Source organism: Anas acuta, chromosome 15 (genome assembly GCF_963932015.1).
Source record: "Anas acuta chromosome 15, bAnaAcu1.1, whole genome shotgun sequence".
In the NCBI taxonomy this organism is placed as follows: Eukaryota; Metazoa; Chordata; class Aves; order Anseriformes; family Anatidae; genus Anas; species Anas acuta.
This window is the reverse complement of record NC_088993.1, coordinates 12,422,542-12,440,509: the sequence shown is the minus strand read 5'-3', so window position 1 is coordinate 12,440,509 and position 17,968 is coordinate 12,422,542. Positions and strand designations below refer to the sequence as shown.

Here is a 17,968-nt window from a genome sequence, read left to right as displayed (position 1 = left end):
TGGAACATTAATGGTTAAGTACATAAAACAAGAAAACCTGAGTGTCTGCTTTTATCTTTGTCAATTTATCTCGTTTGTTGCAATATAATGCCTGTTATCTCGATCCAACTAATATCAATGGAAGTCAATATTCCTGTCAGTCAGTTTGCAGCAACTTCTAGGATAAAGTGCATCTGATAATCTATGAAGCTGTCAGACTACATTTAACTAACAGAAGGGGCCATTGTTATAAATTTACTTCCAAAAAATAAATCAAGCCTAGGAATAAGTTAGTTATAAATGTTATTAATCTCATGGACATGGTCAATCCTTAACTAAACAGTGTCTCTGCAGCATTTACTCTCTAAAATAGAGAAAGATTGTTTTCCAAGACCAAAGGCTAGATCAAGTCCACAGTTCCACCAAATGCTTCAGCAGCACATGAATGTGTCTACTGTATATAATGCCAAATGGAAATGGTGAGCTTAAGACCTCATAGCAATTTTGCAGATATACTTCAGGGAATTGTTATTTGAACAACCAAGTTATAGCGCTTCCAGTTATATGAGTTCCTAATCATCACAGGCTTCACGGAGATTAAGGTTAATTCTCTGCATCACTGGTATATATTCCATTAGGGAAGAAACCCAATGAGGGAAGAACTTCAAATGTATATCTTACATTGGCTCAAAAAGACAATTATGCCAGATTCAATCTATACACATGAATAACTTTTTTTAAAGGGAAGTTTGAATCTGACGTGAAGTCAGAATTTTCTGAAGGCATCACAGTGGCCCTTTTTTGGTCATCTTAAGAACAGAGGTCTAACAAACATTTGCTGCTATGAAAGCTGGGATTTCATCTGTGCGGGAGATTTTAAGGATTCTTTTTGTGCATGTCTAACAGATCTATTTCTAGGCCTGGGCAAGTGATGAAAAGAAAAAAAAAGGGAAAAAAAGAGTAAGATAAAAATAAAAAATAATCCTGGAAGTTTACAGTCTCCACTGCACACTGAAGAGAAGCTCTCACCTCCTTATATAGCAATTGATGAATATTTTTCAAATGCCAAAATGCAAATGGTTTTCAGGCACAGCCATTAGTTAAGGGTACGCTCAAGAATAAATTGCTAATTTAGAAATGCCTTCCTGCTGGATTCCAACCTAATGAGAAGCAACCAAGCTAAACAGAATACAAAACATGCTCCTAAACTTACCTGTAATTGTACTGGTACCTTTCTTTAAAAATGAAATAAAAACAAAAATAAAAACAATAAATGACATTAAAATGGAACCTTTCTTGGAATAAAAACAAAAATAAAAACAATAAATGACATTAAAATGGAACCTTTCTTGGAAAGCCTGACACGTCAATCACTATGGACTGTGAAAAGTTGTCAGTCATTTTTACTGATGATGATCAAAATATATTATCTTGTTTGGACTGTGAACACAAGGCATTTGAAAACATCAGTTAAATTCTGAACCTGGATCAGCCAAGGGAGTGTACAATTAGTACAGTATGTACTAACCAGCTTCTTCTCTCTTTGTCATGCCTTTTCCTACCACCTGAAGCATTTTACTACAATTCTCAAACCTGAATCCACATCTGCTGTAAGGATGGATTACCAGCAAGTTTTTGGGCATAGTATATTTGACTAGGTGACCACAACTAGGAAAAGAGTACAAGGTGGCTCAGGGAGGACATGGAAGCTCCTGCCTTTGTCTCAGATACATGCCTACAACTACTATGATGGGATAGGGTGGGTGTAAGAGAGAAAAGGGAGCACTTAAGGAGAACAAATTAAAAGTTTGGAGAACCACCAGTCTAAAACTCGGGACTGTTGTGTATTTTCCAATCATCCTTACCTCTTCAGATCGCTGACAAACTCCAGCTTGTGACAGCATGTTGCCAAGATCAGTCAAATGAGGCTGTAAGACTTCTTTTGGGCTACCTCGAATCACTGCAGTTAGAACCATTATACAAGATGGCTTAGGTGTTTTCTCAAAGGCTGATGTGATTAATTTCAAAGATACCTTAGGGTTGACAAATGTTCCAATCAATTCTGCTGCTTTCACACACTGAAAAAAATAGAATATCTTGAGGATTTTTCTGAAAACACAAGACCATTCAACGTATCATGGGATTTTTCTTTTTATGATTCCAGCTGCTATTTGAAATGCCTTGTAGGCCTTTTCCAGTCACTCAGTAATGGCTATATGCATGAAGAAATTTTCTTGACATGTGTTCAGTAAGCACATAATAAGGCATGCAAGCACTCTTCTCAGCAACAGACAAACTTCCATGAGAAAGTAATGTAGAGAAATGAAGTGTACAACTTTCAGTGTAATAAAGTCTCTAGCTTAAAATAACCAGATGTTGCAGATTTACTGGTTTCATTTTTTTACTCCAAACGCTGTTCTGAGACATGCTCTCAATGCCCCCAGTACCCATTTATTAAAATCAATACCAATAAAAACACAAAAGAGGAATTTTTTGTCATTGTAGGATATTTTGACAGGGACATTACTGATCTGGCTTACTGTGGAAGCGCTGTCATGGAGGATCTGCTAGCTGCTTTCAATCTCTTAACTAAAAAGGCTTAAATTACTATCTTTTCCCCATTATATTCATGCTCTTTGATCCCGTCTCTTATTTGCAGACACATTGGTATGCTGTATTCCACATTAAATACCATCACACCAGAATTTACTCTCTGACTGGTGCCTAGCATTAACAACCAGGTGCATGAATAAAGATACAGTCTACTACTGCACCATTACCTGTGCAACAGGAATATTTCCTCCTAACCCCTTTATAGAGACCAGCTGGGTAATTCTTATATATCTTATTTGGTATTATTGGGTTAGAGAAAGACATGCACATTTCCCAGCTTGGCGGTTGTTCTGAAACGGGTTCTTCTGTGACAAAGGACGGAGGAGATAATCATAGTACTCTGGGAAGCAGCATCAGAAAGGAGTAAAAAAGTATTCACAAACCAAGTTGCTGAATCCGAAATTTTGGCATAGGGAAGAGTAAAATTAATTTAATCCTCCCAATTAGGATTAGATCTTTTGAAAGCACCTGTGAAGAGATTAGTGGTGGAATTCCAATAAAGAGACAAGTATGGTCATAAAAAGGAAAGGGAAGACTAGGTACGGCTGGAACACATACTTTTGATGCTATATTTACAGCACTACGCACTAGATGGAACAGCAGAGACACGTGGGTTTATTCTTCAAATTATTTTTTCTATCCATTTTATATTAGCAGCAGGGAACTTGGAAGAACTGCCTATATCTCCTACATCTGTCCTGGGGCATTGATTCAAAAAGAGGTGTAAAGGCATTAGGAAATTAACAAGATGACTTCTGACTATTACAAGTTTATTTCTCTCTGAAATATTGATCAGCCTGTGACTGGCTAAGCTTACAAGCTCAATTTTACTGTAAAGCGACGTTGTTAAAGATCAGATGTGGATTCTGAAAACAGAAACGAAATGGGTGGAATAGGTAGGAGGGGATAAGAGAGTAGAAGCTAGGGAAAGGAGAGGAACAATCTAGGAAAAATCAAGGGAGGCAAACAAAAACTGGTATTGAGAAAGAGTATAAAAAGAACAAGAAACTGCAAGGAAAAAAAAAAAGAAGAAAAAATATCATTTCAGGAATGGATTTCTCAGCCTGCATATGGCTCAAATGATAGCAGGAACCAAAAGAAAAGCTTGATTTAGGAAATCAACTTTTTTGACATTGATTGGACTACTTGCACCCAGTAAGCTGAACACATTCTTCCAATTTCCCAGAACAATAAAATTTGCACCTTTAAATCAAATTACATTTTTGTTATATATATGCTGTTTTGCTTGTGTAGAGATACGAACAGATTTTTTCTAAAGATTGTAAAGAAAGTTTTTATCACCTGTCTGTCCTCTGATATATGTATTTAGTGTTTTTAACGACGTGCATATTATTGATTATTATTGAACCAAGTATTGAGAGCATCAACTATTTGATAAGCTGTTAGAAAAAAATAAAAGGACACTATCTATTCCTTGCAAAATAATGTAAAAAATAAGATATTTTACAAGTATTATCTCAAGTATCCAGACAGTGAATACGGGTATCACATGGAATAAACATACCTCAATATCTGGTTGGAATTATGGTTGGATTATACGGTAGGGAAAGATAAGTCAAATTAACTTGAAAGGGCATGACCTGCACATGTTTTTAAATGGAATTTGTTGCCCCAAGCTTTTTAGACTCTTAATCTTCTGCTTATGATTTTTAAGTAGATTGTTATTAATGCTTCATGGGGTTCGCATATAAACTGAACAGTATTTAAATAACTTTATTATTGGTCTTCATACCAACAATACAAGAATGATTTTAACATAGTAACTATAATTTTCACATATTTTTGACATAAAATACTATTAAAACCGGATCCTGCAGTCATGGGAAATTTCCAGTGACCTAGGGTAAGGCCATCTTTCACAAGACACAATCAGGACCATAAAAATTAGGGGCCTCATTTACCATACAGCAGATATTTAGACAGAGTGTACTTACATTCCTAACTACCTCACTTTCTTCATCCAAGCATGCTTGGTACAAAGTTCTAAGCAGCAGATCCATGTGTTGTGTTATGTGATCCTCTGCATGTAGCAATAACGTATACAGAAGCTGGGACGCTTTTATTCTTGTGTTTTCAACCCAGTCTGTTATATCATGACAGAGGCCTGGAAGAATTTTGGAGAGGTTTCTTGACACAAGTTCGCGACAACCTAGTCCTGGTCGTGTCACTAGAGAGTAAAACAAAGCAAAACAAACATATAATCAAAAACACAATGAAAGAAATATCAAAGGAAAAGCTAATGCATGCTAAGCCTTAGAAAAGTCTGAGGGCTCCAAGATAAAAGCCTCAGTATGGAACAAAATATTCCAAATGCTGCTGAGGATTTCACATCTGCAAACTGTATTTCTTTAATATATATTGCAAAATTCTAACTCCACTCAAGTCTGAAAATGTATATATTTATTACTGTAAAGTTGTTTAAACTATATCCTATCAAATGTTTGCAGAAAGGGAGAGGGAAGAGAATTTACATGAACACTACCCACTTTGGAAATTGTGGCCTCATCATTTCCTTTTAAATGTTATAGCAGCACCAATGTCTTTAAAAGAATTAGAATGAAACCCACAAACAAACAGATAAAACAGAAGTAAGATTCTTCTCTGAAAATTCTGTGGTATCATTGAGTTAAATATAATTTGGAGGGGGGGGGGAAAGCAGAAGTCATAAATAGTACAAAGGACACGAACTGCATTAAAACAGACATTATCAATTGTGCCCTCTAAAGGAAAAAGCTAAAGAAGAGACAGGCAAATTAGAAGTAGACAGGGAAGTTACTAGCCAAAAAACAAGTCTGCAGTATTGGATGTGTGAATAAAAACCCAAGAAAATGGCACTGAAAAAGGCAATTAAAAAAATACAGTAGGAAACTAAGCATTATAAACAAAAAGAAACAAAACAAACAAACAAACAAACAAAAACCACTATATATTAAAACAAAACAAAACCCCAACACATGAAAATCTGACTGCTGAGGGTCTATGCAGGCTCAGGATATTTTCCTGCATTGGCCCATATAAATACAAATGTTGAAAATTAAATGGACTACAGTAAATCGTATGAAGAATATAAAAGGCTTACAGAAATGCCTACAAAATATGAAATATTTCATATATTTCATATTCAAAACTATGAAATATCTGCAGCAGAAATAAAATAAAATACAAATGTCAGGATATGAATTGCTACCTCTTTTGTCAATGGAGGATAACATTTTGGATTATGAAAACTGGCAATGAATAACAAAAGGTCAAATAAAGAAATCAACTCAAGACAGCAAATACTGATGGACATCCTATTGAACCTGAGGCAGAATTTTATTTGAAGGATCCGACCATTCTTTATCAGCAGTTCCTTCATTTCAGATGTTCAAATGCAGGCATTTATCCCTGTAGCTACTCCTGTCAAAGACTTCCCTGCTACAAACTGTCTGCACCTGTACCCTTAGGCAATGACTACTGCAGCTCAATGGAAAGCTATTCAGTTGCTCAGATGACACCAGGTATGAGGTCTAATTCTACTCCTCCTCTGACCTGCAGTATCTGTCATCACAAGATGAAAGCACAGGGAGGCTCATATGTCAGGTTCATTAGTTTGAGAGCTGGAAAAAGATGGCTAAGTAAAATGTACTATAAGCTCAGTGGAAAACACATTCCAGAATGTTGAATATTTGGCTGTAAGTCAAAAGAGACAGCAACGAAGTGTTAAAATACATCATTATCATACTATACAAAATACACGCGTATGGAAGGGACACAGGGGAAAGAACACACATACTAACAATTCATCCATACACAAACTGTGGCAAGATACCACAAATTATTACTTGAAACTAAGGTATAATAGTTTCCTTGCCAAAGCTCTATGTCTGTAAGACTAGGTAGCCAATCATCCTTTCCTCTCATTTTTCTTCTCTCTTGTCACATAAAGCCTGACATATAAACACATAACACACACACATATCACAGTCAAGCCTTCGCTGCATAATCCTACCACCCAAGTCAGTGAAATGCAGGGCTGGAATGTTGCCCAAATTTGTGAAGCATATTTATTGTGCTAAGAAGATTTCAGAAAGTACATATGAATTTAATGTATGAAGTAATCGATAGATGCCTCTTTTTAAAAACAGTCTGCATACACACCAATAAACAAACAAAGCCCCACACAGAGATAACAGAGTAAGAATAGTATTAGCAGTAAAACGGGAGCAACTCTTTGAAGGACTAGCACATAAAACTTTTTCTTTCACTCTTCTCCCTCATCCTTGCCTTCGCTTATCTGAGCGCAGGTAAACTGTGGTATTTTTTACCACAGCTTTAGTTACCTTCAAGTATTAGAACACTGGCTATATATCTGCTATAATGCCATCAGAAGGGCTAAGCACTTTGATGACCTTCACTGTGTCATAACAAAATTAGTGGCTAGAGCTCTGACACTCAACCAGTTTATACACATTAAAAAATTATCTGACAAAAAAAAAAAGGGTTTTCTGCCATCACTAGTGGAAGTAAAAGCATTTGTTACCACTTCCAAACCCCTAAGGTACTATTACACATCAAATAGGGAAAAATATAAGAAATATACAATATATCTGATAACAGATCAACTTGACTCTTCAAAGCTTAAGAGTTCTGTCAAACCAGTCACCATTATAAAGTGCCTCCCCTTTCACTCAACCATTACTGCGTAAAACAACTTTAAAAGAGGAGAAAAGAAAAAGAAGAGTAATTTCAAAGGAGAAAGGACTCCGGAACCAACTGTCATGGAAAGGATTTTGCTGCTGGGGATTCTGTGATGTGATTGTCAGGGAGGCACAAGTCAAGCATGAACCTGTTCTTTCACACCAAAAGAGTTTTTGTTCTGTTAAATATGAGTACAGAAATCAATACATGACCCACTTAAATCCTCTTTCTCACCAACACCCATATGCATATTTTTAAACATTAACTTTATGAACCTGAGATGGGAAACATGCTTCATGCTACTGCAAATGTATCATTTTTAATGCTACCTATAAATCATATGGTAGTAAAAAGTTATCTACCTGTGCTGCATATCTTTTTTTTTTTGTGTGTGCGCATAATAAAGGAAATTATTATTTCTTTTCCTGTACTTTCCATGTATGCGGGTAGATTGGAGTTAGCATCCTAGTATCTTATTGAGAAGTCTGAAATAATTTCATTTTTCTTCCATGAAAATTCTGTATATTTAGTGGTGTGACTTATTATTCAAAGTTCAGTTCGAAGCTTCTTTCATTCTGCTTTCCTGTCATCTCTGTGCCCGTTCTCCACCTGTCTGCTGGCTAATACAGAACTTTCTGCTGCTTCTACATCATTCCTTTATCTCTTTTTCAGTTACATGTATCGTATGTAACTCTCTCTATCTATGACTGGAAATGAAACTAAATTGCATTCATCAGTTTTTCCCAGCAAAAGAGTACAACTTCTCTCAGGTCATAATCCCTTTTTTCCCCTTTTAAATACAAGTTCTTATGAGAGCTATTTTTATAACAGTGCTAAGCCTGTCCACCCCCACCACCTCTTTTACCAAAGATCACTTTTGCCACTGAACATTAGTCTATGCTACCCTTAAACATTAACAAATATTACATCTTGTAATGAGTATTACACAACCTGCGCTGCAGTTCCAGGATACAGGGATTCAAGATTATTCAAGAAATTAAAAACACAACACTTTCTGTGCGACACTTACCTCCTTTGGGATAATGAGATGGTGAAACACTAAAGTCCATCTTATCCTTCAGATCTTCTTCATTCTCTTTCTCCCATTGTAAACCTATCTTTTCCCAGTAAGTCCAAGCCAGTGTCCTAAAATAAAATAAAATAAAAAATAAATTAAAAAAAATTAATAAAAATTAATAAAAAAAAATAAATTAAAAAAAAAAAACAAAACAAAAACATTGTGTCCCCAACAGGAAAACACTCTAAAATGAAACTTCTGGAAAATATAACTTCTTGAATTCAGCTGGAAGGATGGGAAGCATTCCTATCATTTAAACAGGCATATTAGTTTATGTACTCAGTGGACAGAGGTCATCTCTTCCAAAGAGAGTTCTGTCTTTGTCTCTCTCACTGTCTTCATTTCTCATACTTGAACACAGCATTCAAACAAAAGTTACCAAAGATAACACTATCACAAATAGGTTCAAAAACAAAACAAGTTTGTTTGTTTTTTTCTCCAAGCAATGCATCCATGAATACAGAAATACTTCCACATGAGCCATTTATTTAGGGGAGCAGAGGGGAAAAAAAGAAAAAGGAGAAAAAACAGAATGGTTCTGCTTACATATTTTCAGGAATTTCATCAGTAAAGCTTCCAAGTAACAGAGGAATCAGCTTGTGAAAATACGAGTATCTGTCTCGTAGATGCAACAGCCATTCTCCAATGACAGTTGTAACAGCTTGTCGAACCTATGTGGATTAAAAAGGAAAAAAAAATATATTTTTTTAAATTAGGTCAGATAAACACTAAAAAAAATGCTTTAAGTATAAAAGACTTGCATCAAGTGCATGAATAGTCTCAGGACAAATGACAAGAATCCAGGATTTTCTCACTTGCAGCAAGCATCTTACATATCATGCAAGATATCATGCTCCCTCTTGTGTCCTCTCTCTGGCTTAGGTAGTCTTAGACCATGTGCTGCACAAAAGCACATCTCCAAGAAGACACGATACAGACCTAAAGCAGAACACCCTAAATTGTTGTGGTTAGTATATCTCTGAGAATGTGAGAAATGTAAATTTCTATGGAATTTGAACCAGTCCAGAATGTCTCCAGATGACAATTTTCTTCATTTACTGTAAAAGAAGCCTATGCTAAGCAGTTGGAATGCACCCACTCCAAAAATAAAGTATTTTAGTCATGGTTATGTAGCACATTTCAAAATGACTGTTCCAACTGCAGCTTATGAAAGGAAATTCTTTTGATGTCAAAAGAATTTAGACAGAACTGAAGACACCCTTTAAAATAAGAAGGTATGTATAAACTTCAACAGCCTGCAGAATTAGACAGCAGATGAACAGGTCATCCACTTTACTTTTGGATAGTTTACAATTGATCAAGCTTGTATGCATCATATTTACATACCTCATCCAAATGAATGGAAGCTGAAAATCGAGGGGGAAAACAAACAAAAAAAAATCAGATATGAAATAAATCCAGAAGAAAAAAAAAAAAAAAGAAGAAAAACCACACCTTGGGAATCTCATCAAATAATCGCTGGGCCAGGTGAGACAGAACATCATCCACAGACTTTCCATTTCCAAACTGTATCACTGCTCCCGTAGCCTGAATTACATCGACGCGGACTCTGTAGTGCTGGTGTGAAACTGTTTGCATTAATGGGTTTATCAGAGATTCTGACTGCATGTGGAAGTGCTCTGTAAGGGGAGAGAGTGAGAAAGAGAGAGAGAAACTTCAGGCAAGCCTTTTTCTAGGTGGGTGACAGATCTTGAGCAAGATGATTTCTGTAACACTAAAAACAAGCTGATTAATGTTTGCACTACAGCAGTGCTAAACAGCAGCCCACAGGCACTTCCCACACACAAACGCTATCACCCACATGCTGTAACTACTCAGCATCCATCCCTCGCATGATTCTTCTCCACTGGATCCCCCAAGGCTTACAGAGTGCTCCTGTGAGGTTGTGTGTAACTGCCCATCTCTCACCCCCTCCTGGCAGCATCCCCACAACCTCCTACTGCCCCCTACCTCAACCCCTACCCCTCCTGTGCACCGCAGCCCCCATCAGCCATGGCCCATCACCCATCCCTGGTTCCCACCTGGCACAGCCTGGGCACAGGCCACAGCACACCTGCAGCTCTCACGCCTGACCTCGGCGTAGTGGTCCAGGAGGGTGGCCTGGAGGATGCGGACCACGTCGGAGAGGTAGGGGGCCACGGCGGCCCCGCAGCGCTGCAGCAGGAGGCCCAGGAGCTGCAGCAGGCCGAGGCGCAGCTCCTCGCAGGGCTCAAAGCCCTGAGGAGGGCAGAGACGCTGGGCCAGGGCCGGCAGGAGCACGGGCAGCGCCTCCTCGGGCCGATCTCCGTGGCTGAGCCCGTGGCGGAGGAGCTGCAGGGCGAGCTCCCGGCACCGCTCCGCCGCGTCCCCGGCCAGGCAGCGCGCCAGGGGCCGCACCAGCTGCGCCCCGAAAACCTCTTGCACCACGGCTGCCGGGAGAGGCCGCTCCTGCACCTCGGCCCGGATGGTTTCCAGGGCCCGCAGCCGCGCCGCCCGGCCGCAGTCGGGGCCCTGCAGGGAGCTCAGGGCCCGGCTCAAGGCCTGCGCCACCTCTGCCGCCGCCGCCATGCTTCGCCGTTGCTAAGGAAGCGCGGCCGCGTTGCTAAGGCCGCGTTACGACGGCGGGCGGAGCGCTTTACGGCAGCGCCGGGCCGGTGTCGCTAAGGGGGGCCTGGGCTGGGGGTGACTGCGCTGCTCTGAGGGGCGGCCCGGGACCGGTGGGGGCAGCGGGGAGGGAGGGCAGCGGCCTCGGCTTCTCATTGAACCGTGGGGTGGTGGTAAAGGTGGTGCTGAGGCTGAGGGCAGGAGCAGAGCAGAGCAGAGCAAAGCAAAGCGGCCAGGCCTGTGGCGCCGTGCCCCTGTGGAGCAGGGAGCTTCTGGTGCCGTGGTGGCTTTGTTTTTTGTCTGGTTGGTTTTTGGCTCTGTGGAAGTTTTTACAAGTCCCGTGAGGAGCGGCTGAGGGAACTGGGGTTGTTTAGTCTATAGAAGAGGAGGCTTAAGGGGAGACTTTATTGCTCCCTGCAATTACCTGGAAGGAGGATGTGGTGAGCCGAGGGCTGGCCTCTTCTCACAGATAACTAGTGATAGGACTAGGGGAAATGGCCTCAAGTTGCACCAGGGGAGGTTCAGGTTGGAAATGAGGAGACATTTCTCCTCAGAAAAAGCAGTCAGGCATTGGAAATAGGTTTGTCAGGGAGGTGGTGGCGTCACCATCCCTGGGGGCCTTCAAGTAAAGGTTGGACGTGGTGCTTAGGGACATGGTTAGTGTGTGACATTGGTGGTAGAGGATGGTTGGACCAGGTGATCTTGGAGGTCTTCTCGAGCCCTAATTACTCAATTTGCATTGTTTTCCCCTTCATTTTTTTCCCCTGGGAGGATCAGAACTGCCTTGTTAGCAAAGTCATGGGTTTCTATTACACCATTATATATATTTTTTTTAATATCCACCGACTTTATGTGTACCCATACTGTATTCATATGGCATTTGTGTACACTTACATCATGTTCATGAGGCATTTGTGCACTTCACACAACACTTCATGTGCTCTTTGGATGACCCTGCTTGGGCAGCCAACCCATCTAACAAAACACGTTCATCGGAATCTTGTTCCTTGAGCAATCACGCTTAATTTAGGATGCAATAAACTACAGAACTACTTCAAATCAATCCTTTAAAATACCCTTGTGCTGAATTTATTCTGTCACGACGCTGCTCCTAGCCTGTCGTGGAGCGTTTTGGGGTCCCTCGGGGGTGTTTTGTGCACCCCTGAGACCGGCTCCGGGGGCAGGGAGCCGGGACCTGCAGCGACACCCCAGGGGAGGGGACACCCCCGGGAAGGGACACCCCGGGAGGGGACACCCCCGGCTCCGCGGCCGTGCCTCCCTCCCGCCGGTGCGGCGGAGGCGGCGGGGAGGCCGAGCCTGCGGTGAGTGACAGCGGCGGGGCTTCCTGCGGCTGAGCGGCGGCCGTGCCCGAGCCTTTGTGTGCGGGAGGGCAGGGGGGGGCCCGGAGGAAGAAGAAGAGGAGGAGGAGGAGGCTGCGCTGCGGATACCGGCGGGGGAGCCCTTTCCTCCGGGAGGGCAGGAGAAAGCCGCCGCCGTGCCGGCCCCACAAGGCAGGTATTTACCCGCTGGCCTCCAGCATCAGGCTCCGGCGGCCTCCCCGCAGCCTCCCCGGGCCCAGCAGCCTCCCGGAGGCCCCTCGAGGCTCATCCCCGGCCGGGTGAAGGCTCCCCGGGGTCTTGCTGTGGGGCCCGGCCCTGCGCGGGGGATGCCCCGGGGCCGGCGTCGCTTCAGCCCCCGTCCCCCCGCATCGCCTCTGCTGGGCTGCCCCGGCTTGGAAACCACAAGGGAGAGGGCGAGGTGCGAGGTCCACCTGAGACCCAAATCCTCCCGGGACACAAATGTGGGTTTCTGGGAGGGGGAGGCTGTAAGGGGACAGAAATGTAAGGCTTTAAGCCGCCGTTTGGTAAGTGGTTTTGGAGCTCACGGCCTTGAGTGATTAATTGCACCGTTATTTCCAAGGGTTGGCGAGCGGCTGGGAGTTAAAATGCTTTTTGTAGTTCCCGGTGTGTTGGTTTTACAAAGATGACACGGTTCAGCATTTCCGGAACATTAAAATGTTTTGAATTGTCAGCTTGTGAATAGGCAACAGGCAGTGCTAGAATATCCTCGCTGATCCATGTTCCTCTGACAAAGGATTTGAGAATTGTCTTTTCTCTCTTTCTTGCACCATTTTCTTAACCTAGGTCTGTTTACTGTTTACAAGCCTGAAGATGGCTGCTGCTTCTTCCTGCAATGTGGAAGAAGACGAGAGCTTGAAGGGATGCGAACTCTATGTTCAGAAGCACAACATCCAGCAGATTTTAAAAGAATGCATCGTAAATCTTTGCATAGCAAAACCAGATCGACCCATGAAGTTCCTCAGAGAACACTTTGAAAAATTAGAAAAGGTCAGTGGTTTTCAGGTGACTTACAATTTTCTGGTTTTGAGCTGAAAACATTGTTTAAAGAGTTTAATGTATTTTAGTACATTTTTGCTTTTAATTCTTAATTAGCAAGCTACTCTTAAAAAGAGAGGTTTTAAGAAAACCCCTCAGCCCTGTGTTTGCTGATGCTTACCAGAATATTGGATAGTATATAAAATGATGCGATACCAAGATTATAATTTCTTGACAGACAACTTGTTAAAATGACCCAAAAACCTATAAGCATGCATTGTGTTACGATACATGGCATACTGAACTTTGATCTATAGGAAGAACTTGCCTACAAGAGCAAAAAGTGCTGCTGTTCCCTGTTCATTCTGGTGTCAGGTGATGTGGTTTTCCCTTGCCTCTGAAAACAAACAAAATCAGGGAACCAGCAAGTTCTTAAAACCTTTAAAGTTTGATTACTTAATTTTATTATTCTTTCTGGTCTGTATTGCATATCCTGGGGTCCTCCATCAAGAGATACGTTCAGAGAGATTTCATATACTATATCTACCTTCAAGAACAGTGCAGAGGGGCAAACATACTTTAAAACATTCTCAGGCAGATCCTTACCGAGATGTACTGGTGTCTTTTGCAGGAAGAGCATGTTGTGTGAGCACAGCTTTTCTCTGGGGATGGGATTTCTCTAGAAATAATGGGAGGATAGGGCTGCAAACTCTTAGGTACCCAAGTCCTCAGTCTATCAGAAATTTTCTTCATATACTTAAATTAAGAGGACAATTTATTATTATTATTTTTTTAATAGAAGTATATAAGGTTGTAGGCTTACAGGTTTTACGTTGTTTTTTCTTTTTTTCCTTCAAAGAACAGAATTTTGTAAGGACAGAGCAAGAACAATTAACTAGTGAATAAAATATAGTGCTGATATATTATTGGTGATACAAGCATTGTATACATCTCATTGTTTCTCTGCTTTTCAGATAATTTTTTGTATGGGTGGGTATATGCCAGATTTGTGTAGCTTTAAAAAAAAAAAAAAAAGCAAACATTTTACTCTATTGAAAACCTAGTAAGAATGCCTGGAACATCAGGAAGGGATAGGAAGTACAAAATATTTTGTGTTGTATTGCTCATTATTTAAAAAAAAAAGGTTTTTTGTTTTCTTTTGGTTCTGCCTATGCTAAACTTCAGAGAGGCAAGACCCATTTCAAGAGAATTAAATAGGTTGCATTTCCTTTATTGTGTTATGAATTGTTTTCCATCTTAATGTATTCCATTCTGAACTTCCTGCCTAGAAGGATAAGTACCACTTTTGCAAAATATGTTAAAATTTGCCGTAGTACTTTAGAATATCCTCCATAACTATTGGGATTACTTGAGTTATTTTTCTGTAGGAGTTTTGCTTTATTGATCTTAACACATTACAGGCAAATTCGGAGAGGTGGTCAGCTCCTACCCTTGAGAAATTATGTTCTTTTATGTAATCTCCTATTATTTCCCAAAGAACATCACATACTAGAATTCTGTACCAGGATATTGATTATATTATTGCATATCACGAGAGATGATTCAGAAACAGCCAGTCCCAAGACATCAAATTCGAAGATTGTCATGCTTAGTATGGGAAGCAAGCAATCTTGCTGCTGACTCCTGTAGAGCAGCCTGTGAGCTAAGCCTGCTGAGTCTAAAGCCTTTAGGATGCTTCTGGAGGTTTCCAGCAGTGTAATTCTTCTTCCCACAGCAGTTTGATTTCCTTGCTCAACCATCTCTTGAGGACTTTTCTTGGGATGATTTGCATTGTGAAGGGTTTTCTGCTGAAGGATAATATTTTGATTTGGTTGATTGCGTAATATTGTGGAAGGAAGTGTGTGATCAGAAGAGTAGCTGTCCCTTCCCGAGTTGTAAATTTAAAGGGTCTTCTACAGTGTTTTTCTTCTTTCTGCACAGAGGTGGTCTAAGGGAGACATGGTTTCTATTTGCCTGGTGTTGGATATGAACAAGCTTAATTATGTTTCTAGCATCATCCAGTTCATCCAGTGTTCCTGTGCAACAATGACAAGAAAAGCCCTTTTTAGCGAGAAAACAATGAAAACAATGAGTTTTCGTAGGTTAGTTGCAGAATCAAGGCCTAATTATGTAAATGTGGGGGATATCCACATTTTGATTGACTTGGTAGAGAAGTCATTTGAATAAGTTTTATCCTGTTTTTTGAAGATACTTGTCATATGTAGTTACTCCGAGGAGTCTTAATTTAATTGTGAGTTTAGCAATTGTCTATTACAGACTTTTTTTTTATGGGAATGGGCTGTACGTGATATGGCGCATTTGCTATTAACTCAGTGTGTGTACTTTTATTTTGCTCCTGTGCAGAGAGAGGAGTGAAAATCCTTGAGTTTAAGCATAATTTTCTAAAACAAAGTAATGTTTCTTTCCACTACAGTGTGGTATTCTGGGATTATTTTCCAGTCATGTTAAAATAGACAGTCTAATTAAAATAGACAATATGTTCCACTGAAGAGAGCAGCAGAATAGCAGTATATCTGTCAAAAACTCATGTGGGCAGTTTAGAGATGAAGTGTGGGATATTTTCCCAGTAATTAAAAAAGGAGCTCATGGAAAATGTGTAGAGTTTGATCCACATCAGTGTACTGGAGCTACCTCAGAGGTGAGTACAAAAAAAAAATTCATTTCATTTTGCTAGTTCTCATAAAATAAAGTCAGAAAAGCAAAATTTATTATCATATGCAAGATCAGACCAGTTCATAAATGCTTTTAACTATTGTTCTTCTAATGACATCAGTTAGGTCCATTGCCTTCAGCCTGATAGATGGAGGAGTGCCAGGGACTAACCCCTGACCCCAAGACACTGGCCCCAAATATCATTCTTTGGTCTAACACGTCTAAGAGCAGGTTTGTTTTGGCAGGAGTCGGTCAGAGCAGTTCAGAACAGAGCCAGGGAATGAGCTAATGCTTAAGAGGTACAGACTGTCTTGGGCTAGTGTTCTGGCCCATGGTTGGGCCACTTCTGTATTTCACAGTGTAGATGCAGCCTGAGAGAGCTGTAAAGTGAGAACATGAGTAAATACTTTATTCTTAAAGTGTTAAAGATTGAAGTTTGATGTTTGATTCTGCAGACATCGTTTTCAGTTGGAGAAATGCCAAAGTTAGAAAGAAATGTGTTACCTTTAAGTTTTCAGTTTATTGTATCAAGTACAATGCTTTTAAAGAAGTATAACATTGAAAATAATTGTAGAAAAATGTTAATAGATAATTTTCTGTTCACTTAATACTGTAAGGACCTGCTTGCTTTAAGATGAAAGTAATGCTGGGAGTCAGCCTAAGTTTCTGTATTCTGGAATTGTAGTTCTCAAATAATTTTTATATGCTGTGACCTACAAACTTCAAAATGACATCTGCTCTGATGGTGTTAACAGTTACTTTGTACAAATCTTTAACATTCCATTGAGCACAAAAAAAGAGTTGAAAATGGTTTAGATACCTGAGATTTTTAAAATGATGTAATGTTTTCTTTTGAATAATTTGTTGTAATGTTTTCTATGGCTGTATAGAGCTTCTTGTTGGTGGATGAAGTGAGGAAAACCTTCCCTTAGTGATATTAATTGGCTTTTTTGGAGTGGGGGAATAGATGTTAGCTAAGAAATTTTGGTGTTATTTTAACAGCTGTAATTATGTCTTGTTCACTTGAGAACTAAACAAGGCATATCAGGGAGAAAAAAACAACAAAAAAAAAAACAAAACAAAAAATTAAACAGCAGGAAACATATCTTTTAGCTCTACTTCTTGCATTATATAAAATAAATTAATTACTAAGAAATTGCAGGCAGAGACTTCTATTTTCAGCTATACTTGAGATTGCAAAACTTTCATTAGTGTCTGACTGGTTAGTGCCATGATTATATGATCAAAGGTGGAATTGTCTTGCCAGGCTAAGCTGGACTTTATTTCAACAGAAAAAAGTTATAGTAAGAAGTAGAACTAGTGAAGAAAATAGCACAAAAGAGGGGGAAAGGGGAGGAACCTGCAATGTATGCTTAGGTATTGGTAATAGGTATATATTACCAAGTATTTTGATGAAGCCATTTTGCATGCACTGTATTTTAGTGCAATGGCTTTGCCAGCAGAGCAAGTAATTCCTGATACCTGCTAGATCTGAGTGCTCTCCTGGTGCCATCTGTTGCCCTGTGCACATACAAGAAGAGAAGTACCGTGTTGCACATGGTACTTCATGCCACGGGGTTGCTGTGATTTGGTAGTAGTTTTATCGACTCAGGCTAATGCTGCGTGTCTTAAGGTACCATCCAAAAAAGAGAGTTTGGGAGAACCCTGGCCACTACCTCTATAATTAAATGAAACAAAATGAGGTTGTTTGGGTAGCTCCACCTTGTGGTATTAGACATTATAGTACACAGACAGGTTGAGCAGAAAAATAAAGTCAAAGTTTGTGGTGGATTTGCCATAAACTAGGTCTCTAAACTGCAAATTCATTCACAGTTAGTAAAGTACAGTTTTTAATGTATAATAGTTTCAGGACCAAAGGTATTTGAACATCAGATGTCTATTCTGCAACAGTAGTCTTGCTTAGTATTTACTTTTTTTCAGAACTTACACCAGAATGTGACCAAAACAGTGAATTAAATTCTTG

The 17,968-nt window shown here is 40.1% G+C and overlaps 2 protein-coding genes across 4 annotated transcripts in view; one reads left to right on the top strand and one right to left on the bottom strand.

The window, feature by feature from the left end:
• Positions 1-10,967, bottom strand: part of DNAAF5 (dynein axonemal assembly factor 5) — a 28,812-nt gene extending 17,845 nt beyond the window's left edge. Inside the window, exons 1-6 of the mRNA XM_068699393.1 lie at positions 10,414-10,967; positions 9,827-10,011; positions 8,918-9,042; positions 8,324-8,439; positions 4,548-4,780; positions 1,845-2,057 (exon numbers count right to left, since the gene is read on the bottom strand). Of these exons, the coding sequence (XP_068555494.1) occupies positions 1,845-2,057; positions 4,548-4,780; positions 8,324-8,439; positions 8,918-9,042; positions 9,827-10,011; positions 10,414-10,939 (1,398 nt within the window). The 5' untranslated portion in view covers positions 10,940-10,967. The remainder of the gene's footprint in view (positions 1-1,844; positions 2,058-4,547; positions 4,781-8,323; positions 8,440-8,917; positions 9,043-9,826; positions 10,012-10,413) is intronic.
• A 206-nt stretch (positions 10,968-11,173) lies between these two features.
• Positions 11,174-17,968, top strand: part of PRKAR1B (protein kinase cAMP-dependent type I regulatory subunit beta) — a 101,323-nt gene continuing 94,528 nt past the window's right edge. The window contains exons 1-2 of one of the 3 annotated variants that reach the window (XM_068699395.1): positions 11,174-12,297; positions 13,120-13,323. In XM_068699395.1, coding sequence (XP_068555496.1) covers positions 13,147-13,323 — 177 coding nt within the window. In that variant the 5' untranslated portion in view covers positions 11,174-12,297; positions 13,120-13,146. The other 2 variants (XM_068699396.1, XM_068699394.1) reach the window with 2 other exon arrangements.